The sequence below is a fragment of the Salarias fasciatus genome, chromosome 19, assembly GCF_902148845.1.
Source record: "Salarias fasciatus chromosome 19, fSalaFa1.1, whole genome shotgun sequence".
Classification (NCBI taxonomy): Eukaryota; Metazoa; Chordata; class Actinopteri; order Blenniiformes; family Blenniidae; genus Salarias; species Salarias fasciatus.
Genome location: NC_043763.1, coordinates 135,557 through 157,198, shown reverse-complemented (window position 1 = coordinate 157,198; position 21,642 = coordinate 135,557). Strand labels below are relative to the sequence as shown.

Here is a 21,642-nt window from a genome sequence, read left to right as displayed (position 1 = left end):
GACGAGTCACCATGGCAACAGAGAAGCGGAGAGCAACATATGGAAGCTGGAACACAGTTTTTGAAAAAAATGCAACACGCTGCAGCAGCGAAAGAGGGGGAGGTGGCGTGGCAGAAAATTTCTCCCCTGTGTCAATGCATAAGTTTAAATGTAGTCCTTTATGTCAGAATATTATTGAATATTGAATATTATTACAGGAAAACTGTTTAAATGGTCACCAATTAAGGTATTTCTTTTAGTTGTAATCCCGCAGGGAAGAAGCCACATGGCAGCAGCTAAAGATGAAATATAAAAACATTGTTCTAAAGACCTCGGCACAATCTCATTGAGGGACATCATTTTAGGATCATTCACGATGTGGGCTTCAAGGACCATACAAACTCATTGTTACTGAGATCTAGCCTTCTAAAGCTTGAGGATTTAGTAAATTTGAAATCTTTGTTAATACTTTACAAGGCAAGAAACAATTTACTTCCTGGTAACATAAATTGTCTGCTAATAGAGAGGGCAATTATTCTTCCAGGCAAATGCTTAATTTAAAAGCTCAACGTGTTCGTACGACCCTCAAAAGCCAATGTATTACCCGGAGAGGCGTAAATCTATGGAACAGCTTAGATGGGAACCTAAAAAGTGCCATAACTATACATCAATTTAAAAAACTGTATATGCGCCGTATTTTTGATAAATATGCCAGAGAAACATAACACTGGATGTGAATACTGTACGACATAACACACACACACTCATAAACAGGCACATGCACGTGTTAGGGTGCATGGGCCTGGGTATGGATAATGAACACACAAAATATAATAATACTGTCAGACATAGTATGATTATGAGTATACTGTAATAATATGAAATATTGCTTGCTTGGTTTGAATAATGATTATGTATGGTTAATGTTGCAGCTCATGTCCAGGCATGCACACACACTTGTGTGGCATGCCAGGATATGAATCTTGTACTACATAACACACACACATTCATAGGCAGGCACATGCACATGTTGCTGTGTAATGGCCTGGGTATGGATGATAAAACATGTATAAATACAACAACATTGCCATGTGACCCTCAGTGATATAATTAAGAGATATGGGAAGGGGTCGGCACTGATAAGCTTCTGCTTCAGCCTACTCCTTTTGGGCTTTCATTGAATGGTTTGGCATATTCTTGTTGATATGTTTGTTATGTGATATGCCCAAATAAACAAAACTAAACGAAACTCTCCAGTCAGGTCTGTGGTTGACAGTCTTTGGTCAGGTCTATGGTCACATTCTTCAGTCAGGTCTGTGGTTGAGTAGAGATCACCAAGAAATTAAAATATTTGCATCACCTCAACACTAAACATATAGCCACCAGCTAACGCGAAGGTTATTGCTACTATATTACGACACCTAATAAAACCCACAAATGATTTGTTGAATTAAACCGTCTATCAGCAAAAATCAGAAAACTAAATGAAAAATATTGCCTGTTGGATGAAACATTTAGATTCAAATAAAATGTTTTTAATTGCCATAAATGAATTAGGGATTTTAAATCTTGTAATTCATTGATTTATTTCAATAAAGTTGAATATGTACTCACCAGGTGTGGATCCTGGCTGGGTGAGGAGACCACCACACTGTTACAGATAGCCAAAGCTAAGAAGAAGTCAGTGATGTAGGTGAGCTCTACGTTGGATGGGCTCTCAGACGACAAGTCAGGCAGCACAGAAGGACAAAGCCAATTCAACTTCCCCTCCAGCTCAGAGTCAGTTATCACATTCCTCTCCTAAATACAGACATGATAGCAGCTGTAATTAGTCTTGTGGAATCGGAGTAAGTGTGAATTAAATTCAGTTACGAAACAAAACATCTGGATTTTTGCGCCAAGAAAGCAGAAAGTGTGTGTGTGTGTGTGTGTGTGAGCTTACCGAGTGACTGCAGAAGGTGCTGGCGTTGTGCCTGATGGTCAGTGGGTCATCCTCAGCTACCTCGGCAGTCAGAGTGTGTAGAGACACCGAGCTGCGATTGCAGCTGAGAGAGCGACAACTCAGAGATTTCCTTCTGCCGTCTGATCTGGACGGAACAGTACAACCAGCACCACTGATCTCCTCGGCCTCATACTCCTGCAGCCTCCGACCTGACAGCAGCACAATCACATCGTTATGAGCTTTGGCTTGGTTGAGACAAAACAGATAAATGACAAAGACATTTTGCGTTAATTATGTCTCACCGTTTTCCTCATGAGGATATTCAACCCCAAAGATACTGCACCGGCGAAACACCATCTTGTTTTCTGTTAAGGTACCGGTTTTGTCAGAGAACAGGTACTGGATCTGACCTAGGTCCTCAGTGATGTTCAGGGCCCGACACTGGATCTTTGAGTCCAGCTGCTCATTGTACAGGGCTAAGTCATTATGGATGAAGTAGATCTGACCCAGTTTCACGATCTCAATGGACACATACAGAGAAATAGGAATCAGCACCTGTGCAAGAGAGGAGAAAACTTGATGTGAGTTATAAAATACAAAATTTCATCAGAAACAAATGGACTTTTCATGCACTTTTCATCAGCAGTACCATTAGGACAACCTGGCTAATTCAGTTAAATTCCATTTTTCAGATAGAGCCATTTACATTCAGATTCCTAGAAATCTGAGAAAGAAAGAAAGAAAAACATTTTCACATATAAAGGGAAAAAAAACAAGGTGAGAAAGCATGGTAAAGAGTATGCTTTTTACACAGCAACACTGCATTATCACGCTCACCCATGCATGCGCACACACACACACACACACACACACACACACTAGTGAAGGCGTCTGCTATGTAAGGTCTTCAATCTGTCCACAGGGAGCAGTTTGGGGTTCAGTGTCTCGCTCAACACTGTGACACTTAGACAGGGGTAGCTGGAGAATCAAACCAACAACCTTCCGACTGCAAGGCGACCCCTCTCCCAACAAGGCACAGCAGCCCTGCATTGATGAATGGAACTCAGCGAGGACACAGCTCACCGCTGGAAGGTAGCTGCTCTTTACAAGAGGTTGTGGACATCTGAACTCTTTCAACAGACACAGAGTTTTACTGCTAATTAGTTAATTAGTTAGGGCTAATTTATAACATAAAATCATCCTTATTTTGATGTCAACATACACTGTTTTCCAACATATTTCACTAATCACATGAGGCCTGCTGCACCAGAACTCTGCCCACTAGATAGATTTGTTTTGTATTTGTGTGTGTGTGTGTGTGTGTGTTTGTGTGTGTGTGAGAGAGAGTGTTTTACTGTATTATGTGTTGTTATTGTTTTATTCTCTTGATGTTTGGGGTGGGGGTGGGGGTGGGGGGGGGGGGTCTGGCTTCCTTTCTTTTTATGCAGTTATTTGTTTCAATGCTGTAAAGCACTTCGTGTTTTTTGGTTTACGTATAGAACGTTTGTGTCTTCTTTTGGTCTCTCATACTAACTTTGTTTCCTCTAGGAAGCACAGTCTGTAATGATGGACCTTTTTTTGATTCCCGTCTGCCACCATTGGCGAGCGCAGCAACGAGCCAGCAGGTGGCAGTGTTTCACTGTTTGATGCATTGTAAGTAAGCAAGTAAGTAAAATTTATTTATGTAGCGCTTTTCACAGACGGTCACAAAGTGCTTCACAGAGTAAGAACATATAAACAGTACATGTTCCTGCCAAGAAAACACTGGGGGTCTAGAAAGCCTTCTGAAACAAATATGTCTTCAATAGTTCCTTGAAGGCCTCCACCGAGTCCAGGGAGCGGGGGTCCGGGGGGGCAGCTCATTCCAGAGGCGCAGGGCAGTGGATGCAAAAGAGCCGTCACCCCTGGTTTTGCATTGACTGTGATCAGTGGAGCCGTCTGGACCGGTCAGCAGCAGGGATTCATCCCCACATCTGATCCAGCAGGACGAGGCCGTCGCTCTGGGAGTACAGGTCACGGCGTTGTAGCGCCACAGTACTGCATGTGTGTGTTATTTTTATTTTCTTTGCAAGGTGAATTCATACTGTAATGATCTGTGATGACAGATCATTACAATACTTTGGGACTTCTTTTCCATTCCGTTATATTCTATCTAGGGCTGTCACTTTAGTGCATTAATTAGATTAATTAATTACACCGCAAATTAGTGCACTAAAAAAATCAATCTAAGATTAATTATAGCACACTTGGTTGGCAATTCAATGTGAATGGAGCTATTGTCTTATTTAGAGGCATGTTATACTTGTAGTGTTCATTTTAAATTGCTGTATTAAGTTAGCTTAGGTATTCATTTTGAATTCAGTTTGCTTCAGTGGCTGTTTGAGACTCAGCCTTATTTTATTTCAGAATTGTTTTTATCAATATTTGTACTACATTTTTTAATAGTGCACCAGGCCTAATTGGTTTGCTGGGATGTACTTAAACTTTTTCTTCTTTTGAATTTCTTTAATGAAACTCACTGAAAGTGTTATTTAAGTTTCCTGACTGTGCTTATAATTTATTTTTGGACGAGACGTCCTGACTGAGCTTCATTCATCATTAACAAAAACGTGGATTTCAAATCTTCTCTTCTCAGTATATTCATTTGATGAGTCATGCACTGCAATCCTGTATCGTCCCTGAATTTGAATTGTTCACTTGGGGACCCAAAGCAGATATGAGATTAAAATGCAATTAACTGGATTAATTAATTACAAATCCTGTAATTAATTAGATTAATTTTTTTGATCGCATGACAGCACTAATTCTATCACTAGAATTTCATAATATCCTTAATTTCATAAATAGCCTTTCATGATAAAAAAGAAAAAAGGTATTTCCAGAGTCTGGATCAAGGGAAGTTCCTCGTCCCACAGAGTGAAAATCAGAGATACAAAAACACTTATCTACATCAATACAAAGCAATACACATGTTTTGTTTTGTTTTTTTTTTTGGGGGGGGGGGAGTTAAATAGTTCATATTTCAACATTTTACAGTTGCTGAATCAACCAGAGGTCGTGCATCAACCTGTGCACGGAGGGTTAAAATGGTGAGGCCAAAGCTCTGGTACAGGTCCTGCTGTGACCCCTGCAGTCAGGGAAGAATGCTTAAATGGGCTACCACACTCTTGAGTGTACACACACGCACGCACGCACACACACACGCACATGCACACACACACATCTGTGAATAGATTATTATTTCAGGTTATGTTCTAAATCTGTAGTTATTTTATCATCAAAAGTATTTTTTGTTGCTTCATAGAAGTAAACAACTGTTCAGATGTTTGAGGTTCACTAAAACTAAAAAATAGATAATAGTCAGTCACTGCTCTGCTTGAATTTGCTTCTCTGCAGAAAAAGCTCCTTTTCTGTTTTTTGGTCAAAATGAGGCATTTTCACTGAAACCACCCTATGTTCTACTGAAGATTTCTAAAGATTTCTAAAGGCTAGAAACAAACTTTTTTTTTTTTTTGTGGTGAAAGAAGAGAGTCTAAGGATTCTTTAGATGGGTTCAATGTTTATGTAGTTCTAAAACTCAATATTCTGTGGGTGTTGAAAGTTCAGTGAAAATGCCCCACAACTCTGGCAGTATGGAGCTGTCTGCTCTGAACATGACTGCAGTCAGTGAGTTAATGTCATGACTGGACATCTGACAGCAGTCACACTCCTCGAGATGTAGGTTCATTAGCAGGCTTTCTGCAGAGGTTTGAGATCACGCAATGACTTGATTCAGACTGAGCCACAGGGGTTATACTGAACACCAGAGATGTCACCGGTGCTCTGAACAAATACTGTAATTGAAATGAAGCTCATGGGAGACGTCAATGAGAGACAACCTGCTAAGTTAATGATAAAATATCTAACCTGCAGCACAATGATCATCGTCCAGAATACATAGAATCCACCCAGTGCAGGAGAAGTCTCTCCGCCCACCTGGAATGGAGGGTCCCTGAGGTTCTTCAGCCAGAGTCCGTGACCTATGAATCAGCAGGATGTTTAATGGTGCGTTCCCACTGGATGCGTTGCAAGCGTCACTGACGCCTCAAAGTTGACGCGTGTAAAGTGTGGAATTCGACGCGTGTTCAAATTACACACGACGCTTGCAAAGCTTTTGCAGCTCACTGGGGTGGGAGGAGCTTCTGTGTCCTGTCTTCATGTTGGCAATAGCGGATCCCATCGAGACACTGGCTCGCCAGAAAACGGCGTCGTCAGGCGCCTGTGCGACGTTTTTGGGTTCATCCCATCCTGCAGCGGCGTTCACAATTTGGCGAATTTCACCATTTGCTCCAGGAGCTGCGTGAGGATGAGGTTCGCCTTCAGCGGGACTTCCGCCTCTCCCGGGCCGGTTTGATGAGCTTCTGGCCTGCATCAGTGTGTCACAAGGAGGGACGTCTTCCCCAGAGTGCTCATCTGTGATTGGATGGCGCTCTGCGTTGACGCTTCCAAAGTTCAATTTTCCTGACTTCAGGCGTTGACGCCTGCAACGCGTGAACGCGTGACGCGCGTCGCCAACGCTCGGAAAGCGCCTGACGCGCGTTCGGTCCGTTGAAGCTCGTCCACCAGAGACTTTGAACGTAAAAGCAATGCCGTGACGCCTGCAACGCGTCTGGTGTGAACGCACCATCAGGCATCACAGTAAACCACCTCAGGATGGTTTGAATTCCGCTGCCACTGAAAGTAGCGACTGAATTTCTCAATATTGTTTTTGAGCAGCTTAAAGCTCGTGTCCGGAGTTTTGAACGAGAGAGGTTTTTTTTAAATCCAATGTCTCGAGGTTCCCCCTCCCTCTGCTTTCATGAGCGACCAAGCCACGCCCCTTTAATTGTGCACGCTATTATCTGTCGGGTGAAAATGAGAGCCTCTGAGTCCTACAGCATCCTCCATGTTGAGCTGTTTACGGTGGATGTTCAGCAGACAGTGGATATATCTGCTGCAGAGCTAACTCTCCTCTGCTGGGCGAGCGGCCGTGCTCTCTGGCTGCTCCACACTTTGATTGATAACACGAGAATGCGGAAGCTCGAAATCTATTGGCTGAAGCTGACCGGCGCTTTTTTGGATAACATGGGGGTCTATGAGACGAAGGCGGGGCTCATAAATAAATTTTTATATTGCTTTATGCTAATATTATATTGTAGTATCGAACCAGACTGACACATTTAAGCTCTGTTGAAAAATTATACATACGTTGGAAACGAACGGAAACTCCGGACACCAGCTTTAATAGCAACTGACCTTTCTCAAAAGCCCCACCCCTCCCTTAGTTACTGTTGCCAGTCCGACAAGCTTCCTGAAACTGACGGAGGGGAGAAATATACCGTGCATGTCAGTTACTCTTTCTGGAGCAATCTCAAAGCAGTACCTCCCAGATCGAGGCAAAAGGGGTTGCAATATGCAGTGGATTAGATATTAAAATAAGGAACAACGGGAACACTATGACTATCGAGGCTAAAGCACACTGGTCAATGGGAAACCCCACAAGCTTTACGCCCAGCGCCCACATCCCAGACAGCACACGTACGTCTGGCCGACATCGGCCTTAGATCGGAACGTCGGCCCGCAATTTATAACATCTGACAAGCGTCGGCCGACAAGCTGGTTTTTCCCGGCTCCTTAAACGTCTCAGCAAGGTCGGCTTGACGTCGGCTGGCCGATCATGCCGTTTGCATGCAGAGGATGGCGCACCGTAAAACGACTCACTGCAGGTAGCCGGAAACCCAATGACCGGTAGCAAGCTAGCCGCTGTTAAACTACTGTTACTATCAGTCCATGAAAAAAAAAATAAATTTTTTTTAGCAGATATACTAGTTACAACATGACCGAGTTAACAAAGCGGTTTTGCATTGCTACGTGCGGGACTTATTCAGTTTTGGGAAATCACAATGTCCTCACAGAAGTGCAAAATGCTAGGCTAAAAGCTGATGATGGGCCACACTGATGCAGGTGACGTCACAACGGCCTCGCAATGCATGTAGCAGCTGTGTAGCAGCTACAGAGGGGAAAAGGAACAACCGTCGTTCCACAGGTTTCCAGCCGATGTAGAACGGAGAGAGAGGTGTTCGCTGCACTTCGGCCAGCTGCTACAGAATACACAAAGAAGGAGAAGCGACCAGCAAGAACCAGTGGAACGTTCTGTTGGAGGTGTGTGCTTTTAAAAATTTGCCCTCTTCCTCTGTTAAACCGATGATTGATACGATCAGGCGTCTCTTCCTCGAGTACTGTTTTGTAAACGTCGCACAGGCGGCAGAACCAGCCACGGCCGCACTCTGAGACCAAAAATAGATCCGCTAACAATATGCAGTCTTGAAAACTACTTTGTCTGTTTAATAATTCCTTTTAACGCATTTCAAATGGTTTCTGAATTGCCTGTCCTGTGTTTTAGTCCATGCTGATGGGAGCCTCAGCCAGGCATTTCCCTCTTTTCATCAAGGCACGTTTAATGTCCTCCTGTTAGTTGCAAAATGTCCCAATTAAACCCAGATGACTGGTTCGTGATCCAAATTAATGAATATTGTGATCAGTGTTGTGCATGAAGAAGTTCAATAAACGGCGTTCACTGAACACGTTCATATTTACGGTGAACTGCGAACTGAGCGATTCAGTTTTCATATCATGAACGTGAACGAGAGCGCCGCTCACTTTGGCAAGAATGAGTGTCACACGCAGTTCACGTTCACGCTCATTTGAGGCAGCGGGGACGGGGCAGCATTGTGGATTAAACGCCACAGTATCTGTCTGCATGCTGCAAGACAGAGGCGTGTCACAACCCCCGTACGTAATGACGTGCGCAGTAAACAGGAAGCAGGACAGTCAAAAACAAGCAGAAAAACACGACGGTGGTTGAAAAACACTTTTTTAATAAAAACCCCGAGAAAACAAACACTGGAGAGGCGAGATGAAAGCAAACTGTGAAACAGCGAGTTGTATAAAGAGCTCTGTGGCAGAATATGAGCGATCGTCCGGCCGGTGTTATGGATTAACTGGTTCCCGTGTTAACGAATGACGGCGGAGGTTTGTGAAAACACCTGCTGATAACAGCAGTTGTTAAAGTCAGACTAACAAAAGACTTTAAACGTATACACTCACTGTAACTGTCGATAACCGACATTTGCCAGAACGACTACATGTTTCAGTCTATTGGTCACAAGTTAACATGGGCACCAGTTAATTCGAAACATCGCCATGTGGAGCAGAGCTAAACCGAGACGTGGCGCTCGGCGGCGGTGCTCCGGTCAGGGGAGCAGCCGCTCCTTCAGCAGGTATCATGGAGATGTTGGGACATTATTTGAGCAGATATCAGCAGATAAAAACTCTCTGCTGGGCGCTGAGGACTGCTGCTGCGGAGAGAGACTCTGTCTTCATGTCACAGGACGCTGTATGATCCGCTTCACCCAGGCTAAAGAATTTTGTTTAGTTTTGGAGTAGCAGTGACTTGTGATGGATGGTTAAGAAGAGGTTTTTATTGAGTACTAACAAAAGTAACAAATGAAAGTGAACTAGTTCATTTTTAGATACGTAAACTTAGCTCATTTAAAAAAAAAAAGAACTATGAATGTGTGAACTAGTTCATTTCTAGATATGTGAACTGAACTTTGCGCTAGTTCTTTTTAAAGGTGCTGTAGGCAGGATTTTGCTAGTCAATGCTAATTTTTCTGTGTTTTCTTTGGATTAAATGTTAGAGTATCCATTGATAATCCTTTAGGAGTGTAGTATAATTGCACTACTGCGAGGGCGCAGCGTTTCCATCTGTCTCTGTTCTGATGTCTCTGTTGAAAAGGAATCTCGACCGCTCCAGGTATCTTTGACCAATCAGAAGAGCCCCTGAGGCTCTAACCGTATTGGTTGAGGGGCATTCGTCACACGTTCTTGTGGGAGGGGCTTAAATTGCGTAAGGGCGTAATGTCAGAGAAAACAGGACAGGATTGGCTGTGGTTTCAAATCGCCATGCCAAATCCTGCCTACAGCACCTTTAAGTATGAACTGGCACAACACTGATTGTGATATGGACTCACTACGTCTGCCTTAGCAGTGATCATAACGTTATCTGCGCGGCACATGCACCGTTTAATGTTGATTTTCTTTTCCCCTTTTCTAAATTATTTCAGGAACTATCAGCAACGATCCTGTTTCTCCTGCATACAGACCATCGAACTTCACCTTAAAGTGGACCGTTTAACAGCAACAAATCACCAGTGCATGAAATCCTTTAGAGCAGGGGTCGGCAATTAGATTTGGCGGCGGGACACTTTTTTTGGGGGCATTTCAATTGCAGGCCAAGGGCTCCCCGGCTCTCGCACGCGTCCATCTGTGGACTGGAGAGCGGGGGGGGGGGGGGGGGGGGGGGGGGGGGGGGGGGCACCGGACGCGTTTAACGCAACTGCATTTGTGTTACAATGACACCGCGCCGCGCGAGATGCACGACTTTTATCACTGCTGTGTGAATTCATTTGCAGGACTGGTCACGCTGGAACAACTATGCAACACAGAACATCCTGCAGAAACATCACAGCTCCTCATCACCGTCTCCTGCACAGTGGACAGGATTTTTCTGATGTCTGTCCCACAGTCCTGTGTGCACCCGGCTGTCTGTGTGTATGTGTGTGCGCGCACGCATACTGATCGATGGTGCGGGTTTTTTTCTTTTTGTTTTTATGACTGTTTTTACTGTTCAGCACTTTTATGAATATGAGAAGTGCTTTTACAAATAAAGATTGAGATGGTCCGCCTGCCACCGTCGCTGCTCTGTATCTGACATGAGGACTCAGCTCCGGCTGCAGCGAGGCGGCGGCATCGCTTCAGGCTGCCTGCTGCCCTCCGGAGGCGGTCTCAGCTCGGTGAGTTCCACCGTCTGCAGGAGCTGCCGGACGGCCGGTTCCAGCGCTGCTTCAGGCTGACGCCCGGTTTCCACCACAAGCTGTGAACAAGTGAGATCGCGCACGCCGCTCGCCTTGGCATCATGCCAACTGTTCTGCGTGGTCGAAGCCTTGCTGCCCTCCGTCAGCACGTCCGTGAAGACCTCCATGCTGATAGGCTGTCCTGGCGCCAATTCGTTTGAAAGGTTCAATTATTTCAACTCAAGCGACGAGCAATGGAGCGGCGGGTGGCGGGCGGCAGCGAGTGGCAGCGCAAGTCGACGGGCGCGCGGATTTTTCCCTGGAAACGCTCGCCGTACGCCGCCCGCCGCTCAAGGTTGAGCGACTATCGCGTCATTACATTGACTTTGTATGTAATCTCGTCACCCGAAAAATTTGCGTCGCGTCTGGTGGAAACACACCGTTACTGGACAATAAATACACAAGGTGAGCTCGGTGTAGTGCACTCACTTGCGCTCTCAGCTCACCAGACGAGGTGCCACTCCTCTTTATTTTTCAGTGACAAACCGGAAACCACAACTAAACAACACATCTTTCGAAGATTGTCTATTGCAACACAATGACAGATATCACACTCCAACAGGGGTGCGTGCGTCCGCTCGAGGGCCCGGGGTAATACGTGCGTTTGTGCGCATGTGTTGGAATCCTCTCGCGGGCCGGATTGGACGGTTCGGCGGGCCACATTTGGCCCACGGGCCGCTAATTGCCAACCCCTGCATTAGAGTAAGTCCTACAGGAGGCGCTACATTGGTTACAAATGCATACACTCTTTCACCGCCTTCCCACCTGTCCTATTGTTGCTGATATTTTTTTGTTTTATCTTGTAGTGTCAGTTCTCAACAACGGGCTTCAAACCAAAGACTGCTGAGGCCGAGGTAGAGGCTGACATACAACACTGGCTCAGGCTGATGTCAGGTATGTTTGACAGCTTATGTGTGTGATAATAGAACAACCTTAAAAGCTAAAGCTGCGTTATTTTTCAAGTGAGGATGGTGTTTTAACTGCCTTTAGCTTTGCTAACATGCATTCATGTTTTATAGCAAGATGACAAGCTATCCAAGTTAAATCTCAAAATTAGAATATCATGAAAGTTAAATGTTTTTTTCGCTCATTTTGGGAAGTGAAACCCATATATATATAGCTTCATTACACAAATTGAAATGTTTCAACCCTTTATGAGGGACCGAGCCCTCCAGGCATGGTGGCCTGCGGCCACCATGCCTGGAGGGCAAGGTCTCTATTGTTATTCGTCCATTTTTTTTTCACGGTTATTATTATTCCCACGCGCAAACAAACCCTAATTTGACCTCCTAAACATGCACAAAAACTCACCAAATTTGGCACGCATATCATGACCGGCGAAACATTTGATAAAATTGAAAAATTAAAGCCGCAAGCGGCATTGGTCGGGACCGAGCCTCCCCGCCGGCCTGTGACTGAGACGTCCAACCGACGTGTTAATGGATGGGAGATGCTAACAGCTCCATGTTAGTGGATGGGACATGCTAACAACTCCATGTTAATGGATGGGAGATGCTAACAGCTCCATGTTAGTGGATGGGACATGCTAACAACTCCATGTTAATGGATGGGAGATGCTAACAGCTCCATGTTAGTGGATGACAGATGCTAACAGCTCCATGTTAGTGGATGACAGATGCTAACAACTCCATGTTAGTGCATAGGACATGCTAACAACTCCATGTTAGTGGATGACAGATGCTAACAGCTACATGTTAGTGGATGTGAAATGCTAATAACTCCATGTTAGGGGATGAGAGATGCTAACAGCCACATGTTAGTGGATGGGAGATGCTAACACCTCCATGTTAGTGGATGGGACATGCTAACACCTCCATGTTAGTGGATGACAGATTCCAACAGCTGCTACATGTTAGTGAATGGGAGAAGCTAACAGCTACATATTAGTGGATGGGAGAAGCTAACAACTACATGTTAGTGGATGAGAGATGCTAACAGCCACATGTTAGTGGATGGGAGATGCTAACAACTCCATGTTAGTGGATGAGAGATGCTAACAGCTACATGTTAGTGGATGGTAGATGCTAACAACTCCGTGTTAGTGGATGAGAGATGCTAACAGCTACATGTTATTGGATGGGACATGCTAACAACTCCATGTTAGTGGATGACAGATGCTAACAGCTACATGTTAGTGGATGACAGATGCTAACAGCTACATGTTAGTGGATGACAGATGCTAACAGCTACATGTTGGTGGATGGGAGATGCTAACAACTCGCATGTTAGTGGGTGGACGTCTCAGTCGTGGGCCGGCGGGGAGGCTCGGTCCCGTCCAATGCCGCTTGCGGCTTTAATTTCTTTAAATGATCTGTCTGGGTCAGTAGATCACACAGCAGTACTGTATTCTCACCCAGGAACAATGAAAATGGCGCAACTTACATGATGACTGAGATGTTCTTTAAAATTGTTTTTTGTTTCTCTCTTTTGCAGGTTGTCAGGAGGAACTGAGTGTCACGTCCCGCACATGAGCGTCCCCTTAGGGGCATTGCATGGCTGTGTTGTTTTTCAGGTGGGTGGCGCTGGGAAGGCTGTGTTGGAAGTGTGGGGCCTGCTCATCACAGGACGCCACTATTGAAGTGGCGTCCTGACTGGATGTCGGCGCTGGATCGTAACATCTGTGTGTAGATGTGTGATTATTCATTTAGCTCTCCGCATTCTCAAATTAACTTTGTCTTTTCCTGCTCTCAGTAAGGAGACCCGCCCTGTTCGCCATCTCGCCCTGCCGCTCCCTGCCTTCCAGCCGCCCGCCTGTCCCGGACTGACACCTGGTTCTGACCCTGGACTGCCTTCGAGCCTCGCTTCGGACCACCTCGATTCTGCTGCCTCTGGACCTGCGGCCTGGACACTCTGTCTGCTGGATCTTAAATAAAACCAGCTCTAATCACTTCATGTCCATCTCCTCGTGCAGTCTGCTCCTGAGCCTTCAAATCGCACCAGAATACTCAGTCCTATTGTTTTTTTGGGTTTTTTTTTTTTTTTTTTTAGGTTCTGTGCTGTCCTTCAGAAACTTTCCCATCCAGGACAGCGTCTTGTCTTCCACATTGCACACAGAGCAGGGAGTCATTAGAAACACTGAAAGCACAAACAGACGATTCGTACCCAAATCACTCATATTGCTGTGCCTTCAGCGCCCTGCACAGGAAAATAGGAGCGACTGCGATCTTGCAGAAGTAGCTCTTGCTGCCCATCAGGAAAAGGTGAAAATGTGTAGTGGGTGTGAATAATTGATCATTTAATATTTAAAACTGAGCTGTGCTCCTTTAAGACTATCAGTACACATCAGTGATACAGTGTAATTCCTGGAAGCTTAATTGAAACCTTCTAAAATGACCAAACAAAATGTTTGGTCAAAGAGGTCTGACAGTTTTCTCTATATTTAACTTGATTTGTGAAAAAGAAACAATTTGGGATATCTGAAGTTTCTAAATGATGAGTTGTGTGTTTTTTGGCTGCCTTTGCAGCCTTTGCATGTATTTTATAATTCCTGTTCAAAGTTACTGTGCTGTGTTTGGACCATTGATGATGTTCAGGTACACTATTTACAGCCAAGAATATTTTACAACTGATGGTGTAAACAAATAGTTTTACTCCATCCAGTGTTTATTCAGCTTTTTCAAATGTCACATGTGCTGAAAAGTCTTTGTTTACTTCACTTTTCTCTCGGTTTGAGTTAAACTGTGTTGCATTTTCACAATCAGCATTATTTACTAAAATCTCACTGGGTGGCCTAAGTGTTTCCTCAACTCATTTTCATGGGTCATTCTCTCTTCTCGCTTCTCCGTCTGTTGTTCCCCTTGTACATTTGCCTTGTGCAATTATTGAAGTGGTAACACAAAAAAAAAAGTGTCTAAACTTCAATTGTGTGTTTTCATTACTAACACCCGAAATTGACCAGCAATTTTTTTACGTCAGTATTGCGTTTCACATTTGACAGTAAAACGAGTAATTTGAAAGGTCTGACCTATAACAAAGGTCGCATATCTGATTTTGGAGAAGCTACGTTGGCCTTCTCCAGCCTGGCGCTACGGCTTTAATCGTTTGAACGTCGGCCGGTGGTAATTTCCGATCAAATGCCGACGTCTCGGCGACGTCTTGCCAATGAGCAAACGCTGTCCATGTGACGTCCTGGCGATGAAGCGAGGAACGTCGGGCTGACGTCGGGGAGATGTACGAGTGCTGTCTGGAATACTGTGCCGGAACAGTCCAGAACGGTGATCCCACCTGATGCGGCGCCTGTGCGTCACTCCACCTTTTGACCAGACGTGCACTCAGCAGCATATATCTTAATATATCTTAATTTAATAATTTAAAATGCAGTTGAGGAGTTATATTTTTTAGTCACGATCTCCATGTAAACAGGTTTGAACATGCATTTTATATCGTTACAATTTACTTACCACACACGCCAATAACTTGAGCTTTTTCTGCCCAAGTGTATCAGAGGATTTTCTGCCCTTTTACCTTCAGGATCAGTTTTTCTTCGTCAACCATGATGCTTGTTCTCTCAGGAGTTGAAAAATTTCCACTACTCCTTTGTTTTGCGTGATGAGTGTGTTCAGGTTTCAAAATAAAACAGTCATGCATAAAAGCGTATATGCGTATAATTTACATGTAAAAACATGTGCGACAGCTTCAATAGTAATATATACATTAGGCATGTCCCGATCCGATCACGTGATCGGAAATCGGCCCTGATCACGTGATTACGGACTTGCTCGGGATCGGAAGTTTCCTCCTGATTTGGATTCGGTTGGATTCATATGTTTATTTTTTCTTTAATTTACTTTTTAACCCATTGAAGCCGGGACGCATTTACGGTAGTGGCGTTGTTGCGCAATTCTATCATTAAACCCGGAAGTGCTGGAGCACAGTTCTACCATTGACGCCAGGTCTTTTTTTCTTCTTCTTTGTGCTAATCAGCTGTTTCTTGGGCAATGAAATGCATCAAACTCGTGCATATGCATAACTGGTCCTGTTTCCGGGTCCAGATCATGTTGCTGCTCTGCCTCCTAACTCTGTATTGAATGTTTCTGGCCGCTGCTGCTCACTGAAGCATGCTTCAGCGGGAATGTGTGCCCAGCTTTAATGGGTTAAATGAGATGTATTTAGGTTTTCCGTGCTACAGAAAGATGCAACTACAGAGAAAATTTATTTATTTTCTGATTGTTAGTTTGAGTCACAGAAATGCACTGTTCTAACTGTTGTTTTGAATTGACGTTAAGAAAATAAAAAAGGAGAACTTCTCATAAGTTTTTTTTTATAGATAATGTACATATTTTACTATATTAGAAAAGAATCGGATTGGGACTCGGAATCGGAAGATACTCAAAATGATAGGACTCGGAGGCAAAAAAACCTGATCGGGACATCCAGTACCGGAAATTGCGCCGATACTGCCGAAAATGCTGGCATCGGTATCGGCTGGAGTCCAGGCACCGATCTGATACCACGTCATTAACTAAATTAGTAATCTATTTACTGGTCAGCTCCGTCAGCTCCGTCAGCTCCGTTAGCTCCTTTAGCTCCGTTAGCACCGACACTTCTTCTTCTGCAATGTTTTACGGCAGCTTGCATCCTGTTGGTTGCACTACCACCATCTGCTGGTCGTTAGCTCTGACACGGTTCTTTTCCGCGCCACTGTGCTGCAGCTGCTGTTCTTGAGAAGAAGCAGAATGGATCAGGTGACAGACGTACAGCGCCCGTTAAAGAAGCCTATATTTTTGTTTAGAGAGCAGCTTCTGCTGTTTGGATTTTTATTTTTTGAATGTGACTTCATAGGTTGGTTTTGGACTATAACATTTTGGAAAGTAATCTTTTAAGCTGCAGAACTATTTTTTTGCTGTTCTATTTAAATGCCCTGTTCATTTTACTGTTTTGTTTGCACCCTAATTAAAAAAAAAACTTAGATTTGTTTATTAGGTTACTGTTGCACTGCTGTTATTTATACTGTTTTATCTAAATGACTTCATTTTACAATATTGTGTCTGCACTTTAATTTAAAAATGCAACAACATATATAGATTTATTTAAGTTGTCGTTGCACTACTGTTTATTATTGCTCTATTAAATTCCCTTTTAATTTAAAAATATTGGGGCTATGCTTTAAGTTATTGAAAATAATTATTCCTAGATTGATTTAGTTCAATTGCATTTGCACTATAAAGTTTTTATACTGTTCTATTTAAAAATAAATGCCTTGAATTTGTTGTATTGATTTATGTTTTAGAGGGTTTAACCTGAGCCAGGCCTCACCACCATGATGATCATGTGAGTCATGCAGGCATGCATGGTGTCATTATACACACACATATATATATATATATATTATATATATACACACATATATATATATATACACATATATGCCTCGTAATAAAGAAAGTCTACTTTTTGTCAGTAATTTGCTTTGATAAAACGGATGTTGCACTATTTTGGTTTCCTGTTGGTGCTTTGACATTATGGGAAATTGACTCCTGCTCTGCTGCGCCTCCAGCAAAAATAGACCTGGATTGAAGTTGTGCGGAGGGCGGTCCGCAGGACGACGGCGTGCGCACGCCCGATGCAGGCCTCGCGCAGGCAGTGGGCGCTCTGCCTGCGACTTCATTGACTTCAATGGGTGCGTAAGTGCTGCGTGAGGGCTGCGACCTGCGCAGCACAGCGCAGCCGTTTGGCAGTATGTGGGCGCTGGCCGTCACCTCAACTGCAGCAAATGAGCAAAGCCTTGTGGAGCAGTCATGTTGTTGCAATGCCTGGTCAGCTCTCTTATGTTAGTCTAGTACTGTTAAAATATGCTTACATAGTAACGGTTGCTAAGAGGTGTCACTGGACTATGCCGGTTCGGTTCGGGGGCGGGATTTGAGAAAGGTCAACTGACAGAACTATTGCAATGGACATACCGGATCTTTTATTGGAGTGAGCTGTGGAGTGACTGAATACACACCCGTGGCAGCGATCAAACACATGATGAGCAGAAGGAACACACACCACAGGATGTCTGTGTTCAGACGCCTCTCCAGGCTGCTCCGTTTGTACCTTGGTCCAGAGTTGTTCATCATGGCCTTAGTCTCATGGCCTGGGTAACATGAACAGAAGAACACAAACAGCATCTTCAGTCTGATGTGAGCCAGTACAATCCAACAATCTGACATCATTTAAATAAGGTAAGTCTGTGAGCCACACACAGCTGGGACTGGATCCAGGCTCTCGCCACCCTGAAAAGGACAAGTGGCTTAGAAAATGAATGACTGAATGTTTGCAGGACTTAAATCTGCCGTGTCAGAAATGACATCACAATTAGGGCTGCACAATAAAACAATGAAGAAACATTATCGAAATACAAAGTGAGTCGATAACAATGATAAACTCTGGTCATTTTTTACTCGATACGCTGATTCATACAGCATAAGGGTGACAGACGCCTGTCCAACGGCTCTGCTGACTGACAGCTCATTGACGCCAGCGGCTAAGCTAATAAGCTAACAGTGGACCCGGGTCGCTAATTCACAATCTCCTTCTGACAGCGCAAAAGAGATGAAACCGCCGTGAGTGTCGTCGGAAAAGGACGGGCTGAAGACCCTGCGTGCTGCTGGTGGTCGTCATGAGGTTAGTCTGAGCTGGGCATGGTGACGGTGAGGAGGCTACAGAGCTGCTGTGGACAGAACCAAAAAAGCTGATGAGTGGAAGCGAGCAACAAAGCAATGATGGAGAAACTGAATTACAATAGCACAAACAAAATGAATGTGTACAATTTGCACTCAAGCTCTTTTTCCAGATTTCTACCTCCAACACTTCGAGATTTAAAACCAGTCCACTGTAAGAAATCCTTTTTATTCACTTTTTCACTTGAGAGCAGCCAGTGGAGTCGGTGGGAGGCTAGGCCATGGTGTCCTCTGCTTAGGGGTGGGCAATATGGCAAAAATATATCACAATTTTTTTTAAATCAATATCACGATTTCCCACGGAGCCACGACCGGCAGGAGCGGCAGAGCCGAGAGCCCGAGGCCCAAGAGCCCAAGAGCCGACCCCCCACACAGGCGGAGGGCCATGACCCCCCCGGGAGAACCGGCCCACACGGGCGGCTACCCACCCCAGGCCAGTACACCCCCCAGCACTCCGGCCACGCACCCCGAGATTCAACCCCCAGATCCCACCCCCCACGCCCCGCCGTCCCCCTGAACCACCCCTCCCACCCTGTCCTCTCCCACCTCACTCCCCCCCGCCCCAACCCAACACACACACACACACACACACGCACAGTCTTGTATTTCTATCCTTGTGGGGACCGTCCATTGACTCCCATTCATGTCTAGCCCCTAACCCTGACCCTTACCCTAACCCTAACCCACACCACAACAAAGCCTAACCCTAAAGAAATGTTTTTGCACTTTTACTTTTTCCAGTAACAACAACATGGTCAAGAAAACACTGTTTCTCCTACTTAGGACCGGAAAAAGGTCCCACAAGGCACGTCGTTCCATGTTTTGCTATCCTTGTGGGGACATTTGGCCCCGACAAGGATAGAAATACGAGAACGCACACACACACACACACACACACACACACACACACACACACACACACACACACACACACACACACACACACACACACACACACACACACACAGAGTCCACTCTAACCCAAACACACTCACATTCCCACGTCATCCAACCGTCATGTCCTGTGGGAGACCCCCCCGGAAGGCAAGGGAACACCGAACCCCACATCCAGGCACCCCCACCACCCACAACTGCTGCCCCCACCCCCAAACGCCACCGGTGCAGACAGGTATGCACCCCCCAGACCCAGCAGCCCCCCAAACCACAGCCCCCCCCCCCCCCCATTCTATTGCACTAACAGTGCTTCACATTTGACAAAAAAAAAACAAAACAAAAAAGCCTTTTGTCATCATTTCACTCACTTTAATGTTGTCAATAAAACTTGTGGCAAAAATTAAATTTTGGAGGAAATTGAGGAGGGAGAGAGACAGAGAGGAAGAAGCAGAATCTTCTTCCCAACGAAGGAGCTTGTCTCTCTCTCTAACAGCATGTGGCAGACTCTTGAAGTCAAGAATTAATTAGTAAAATACTACTAACCCTGTAATTTCCATTATTTGCATCGTTGAACATTAACATTAAGCGTATTTTTACTTACTTTTATTTTATATACCGTATTGGTCCGAATATAAGACGACTCCGATTATAACACGACCCCTGTTTTTCAAAGATCATTTTGTGAAAAAAAAAGAAAAATGCTGAAGACAATAAGGTCACTCATAAAACAACTTTTTATTATACAGCTATTATAAACTCAAAAACTCACAAATGAGATAACATTTCACGAGATATAAAATCAAAAAATATTACTACAGTATTGAATAAAAATATATTCTCTTTCTCAAAATAAGAAACAATAAGCAACAAATAAGAACCTCAAGGGGTTAAAACTGCATAAATGATGTAAATAACTTCCCAGTTCCTTCAGCTGACTCAGGCTCTGGTGGTGGACATTCCGTCTTTCCGTCTTTCAGTGACATATTCACTCACCCTTCTATCAGTCTCTCTGAAGCGTCGCGGACCACGGAAAGCTTTTCTCATAACGTTAGCATTAGTAGGCGTTTTTTCTGCCCTCTCCAATAAGAACGAGGCTCTGCTCCACCAGATCTCCTGGAGGCTTGACAGTAGTTTGATGACTCTGCTGCGTTGATCACCATCAGTTTAAAGTTGGTATCATAACTTCTCCTCTGTTGTTGCTCAGTTGTCCAGCGTTCAGCCCCTTTGTTCCAGATGATCCGCCATTTTTCATCAGATCATTTGATCTCATTTCATCGCTCCACTCGCTCTCTGGTCAGTGACACTTTGGCGCCATCTAGCGGCGCGGATGTGTATTGACCATCTACCGTAAGTCCGCAATTATAACACGACCCCACTTTTGAGGATGCAGTTTCTGGAAAAAAAACATCGTCTTATATTCGGGCCAATACGGTATACCTGTTGGGCAGTGGTTAGCACCCCCACCTCACAGCAAGAAAGTCTTGGTTAAAGTACCAAGTGTGTGTAGTTCACCTGTCCCCCCCTTGTGTACCTGGGACTCATCTGTGTACTCCAGTTCCCTCCCACAGTCCCAAAAACATTTTGCATGTGCGGTTAATTGGTGAACCCATTGCCTCTCGGTGTGTGTGAGTGTTCGACTCCCGGTATCCGCCCTGTGATGGAGTGCAGTGGAATGCCCTCTGCCCTGACCTCTTCAGGTACACCTGGCCTTTGCCCATAATTAGCAGTGATCAGCTCCAGTGCCCTGCCACCCCGCATAGTGTAAATCAGTGTGGGATAGATGGCTCTTGAGGAGTAACAAGTATATCGACCTGGCAAAGATCCTCCTTGTCAGTTGGAGCCAATTAAGTCATATTGTGAATAACTTGGACATTGGCAAAGAAACAATAGCCGTAACACTGTTTCATTGAGTGTCTCCATACCACTTGTTGCAATGGCCTAGTCAATCGCATGGCCAAAACCCAGCATTTCACATCCTTAAAACAAAACTGGGGTAAAAATACCCTGAGAATTTTGCATTTGGATGTATATACTGCCAAAAAGAATGTTGTGCCTGAACTCACCAGCATAGATGACAATGCCTATCACCATTTCAGTGTTGCGGATGGTGCAGCTCCTCAGCAGGAGGTTGGTGTTACGGAGGCCGACATGGAGCCCACTGGAATGCTCTCTATGGAACAAGACAGGTGATGGTCATCAACACATATGAGAT

General features: G+C 44.6%; 1 protein-coding gene across 6 annotated transcripts in view; it reads right to left on the bottom strand.

Annotated features, from left to right (window-relative positions):
* Positions 1–21,642, bottom strand: part of atp10d (ATPase phospholipid transporting 10D) — a 98,537-nt gene that overhangs the window by 54,419 nt on the left and 22,476 nt on the right. For 5 of the 6 annotated variants that reach the window (XM_030116624.1, XM_030116627.1, XM_030116626.1 and 2 more), the window contains 6 exons: positions 21,494–21,600; positions 17,819–17,950; positions 5,828–5,940; positions 2,224–2,476; positions 1,922–2,130; positions 1,594–1,779 (listed from right to left, as the gene is read on the bottom strand). In XM_030116624.1, the coding sequence (XP_029972484.1) occupies positions 1,594–1,779; positions 1,922–2,130; positions 2,224–2,476; positions 5,828–5,940; positions 17,819–17,950; positions 21,494–21,600 (1,000 nt within the window). The remainder of the gene's footprint in view (positions 1–1,593; positions 1,780–1,921; positions 2,131–2,223; positions 2,477–5,827; positions 5,941–17,818; positions 17,951–21,493; positions 21,601–21,642) is intronic. The other variant, XM_030116628.1, reaches the window with a different exon arrangement.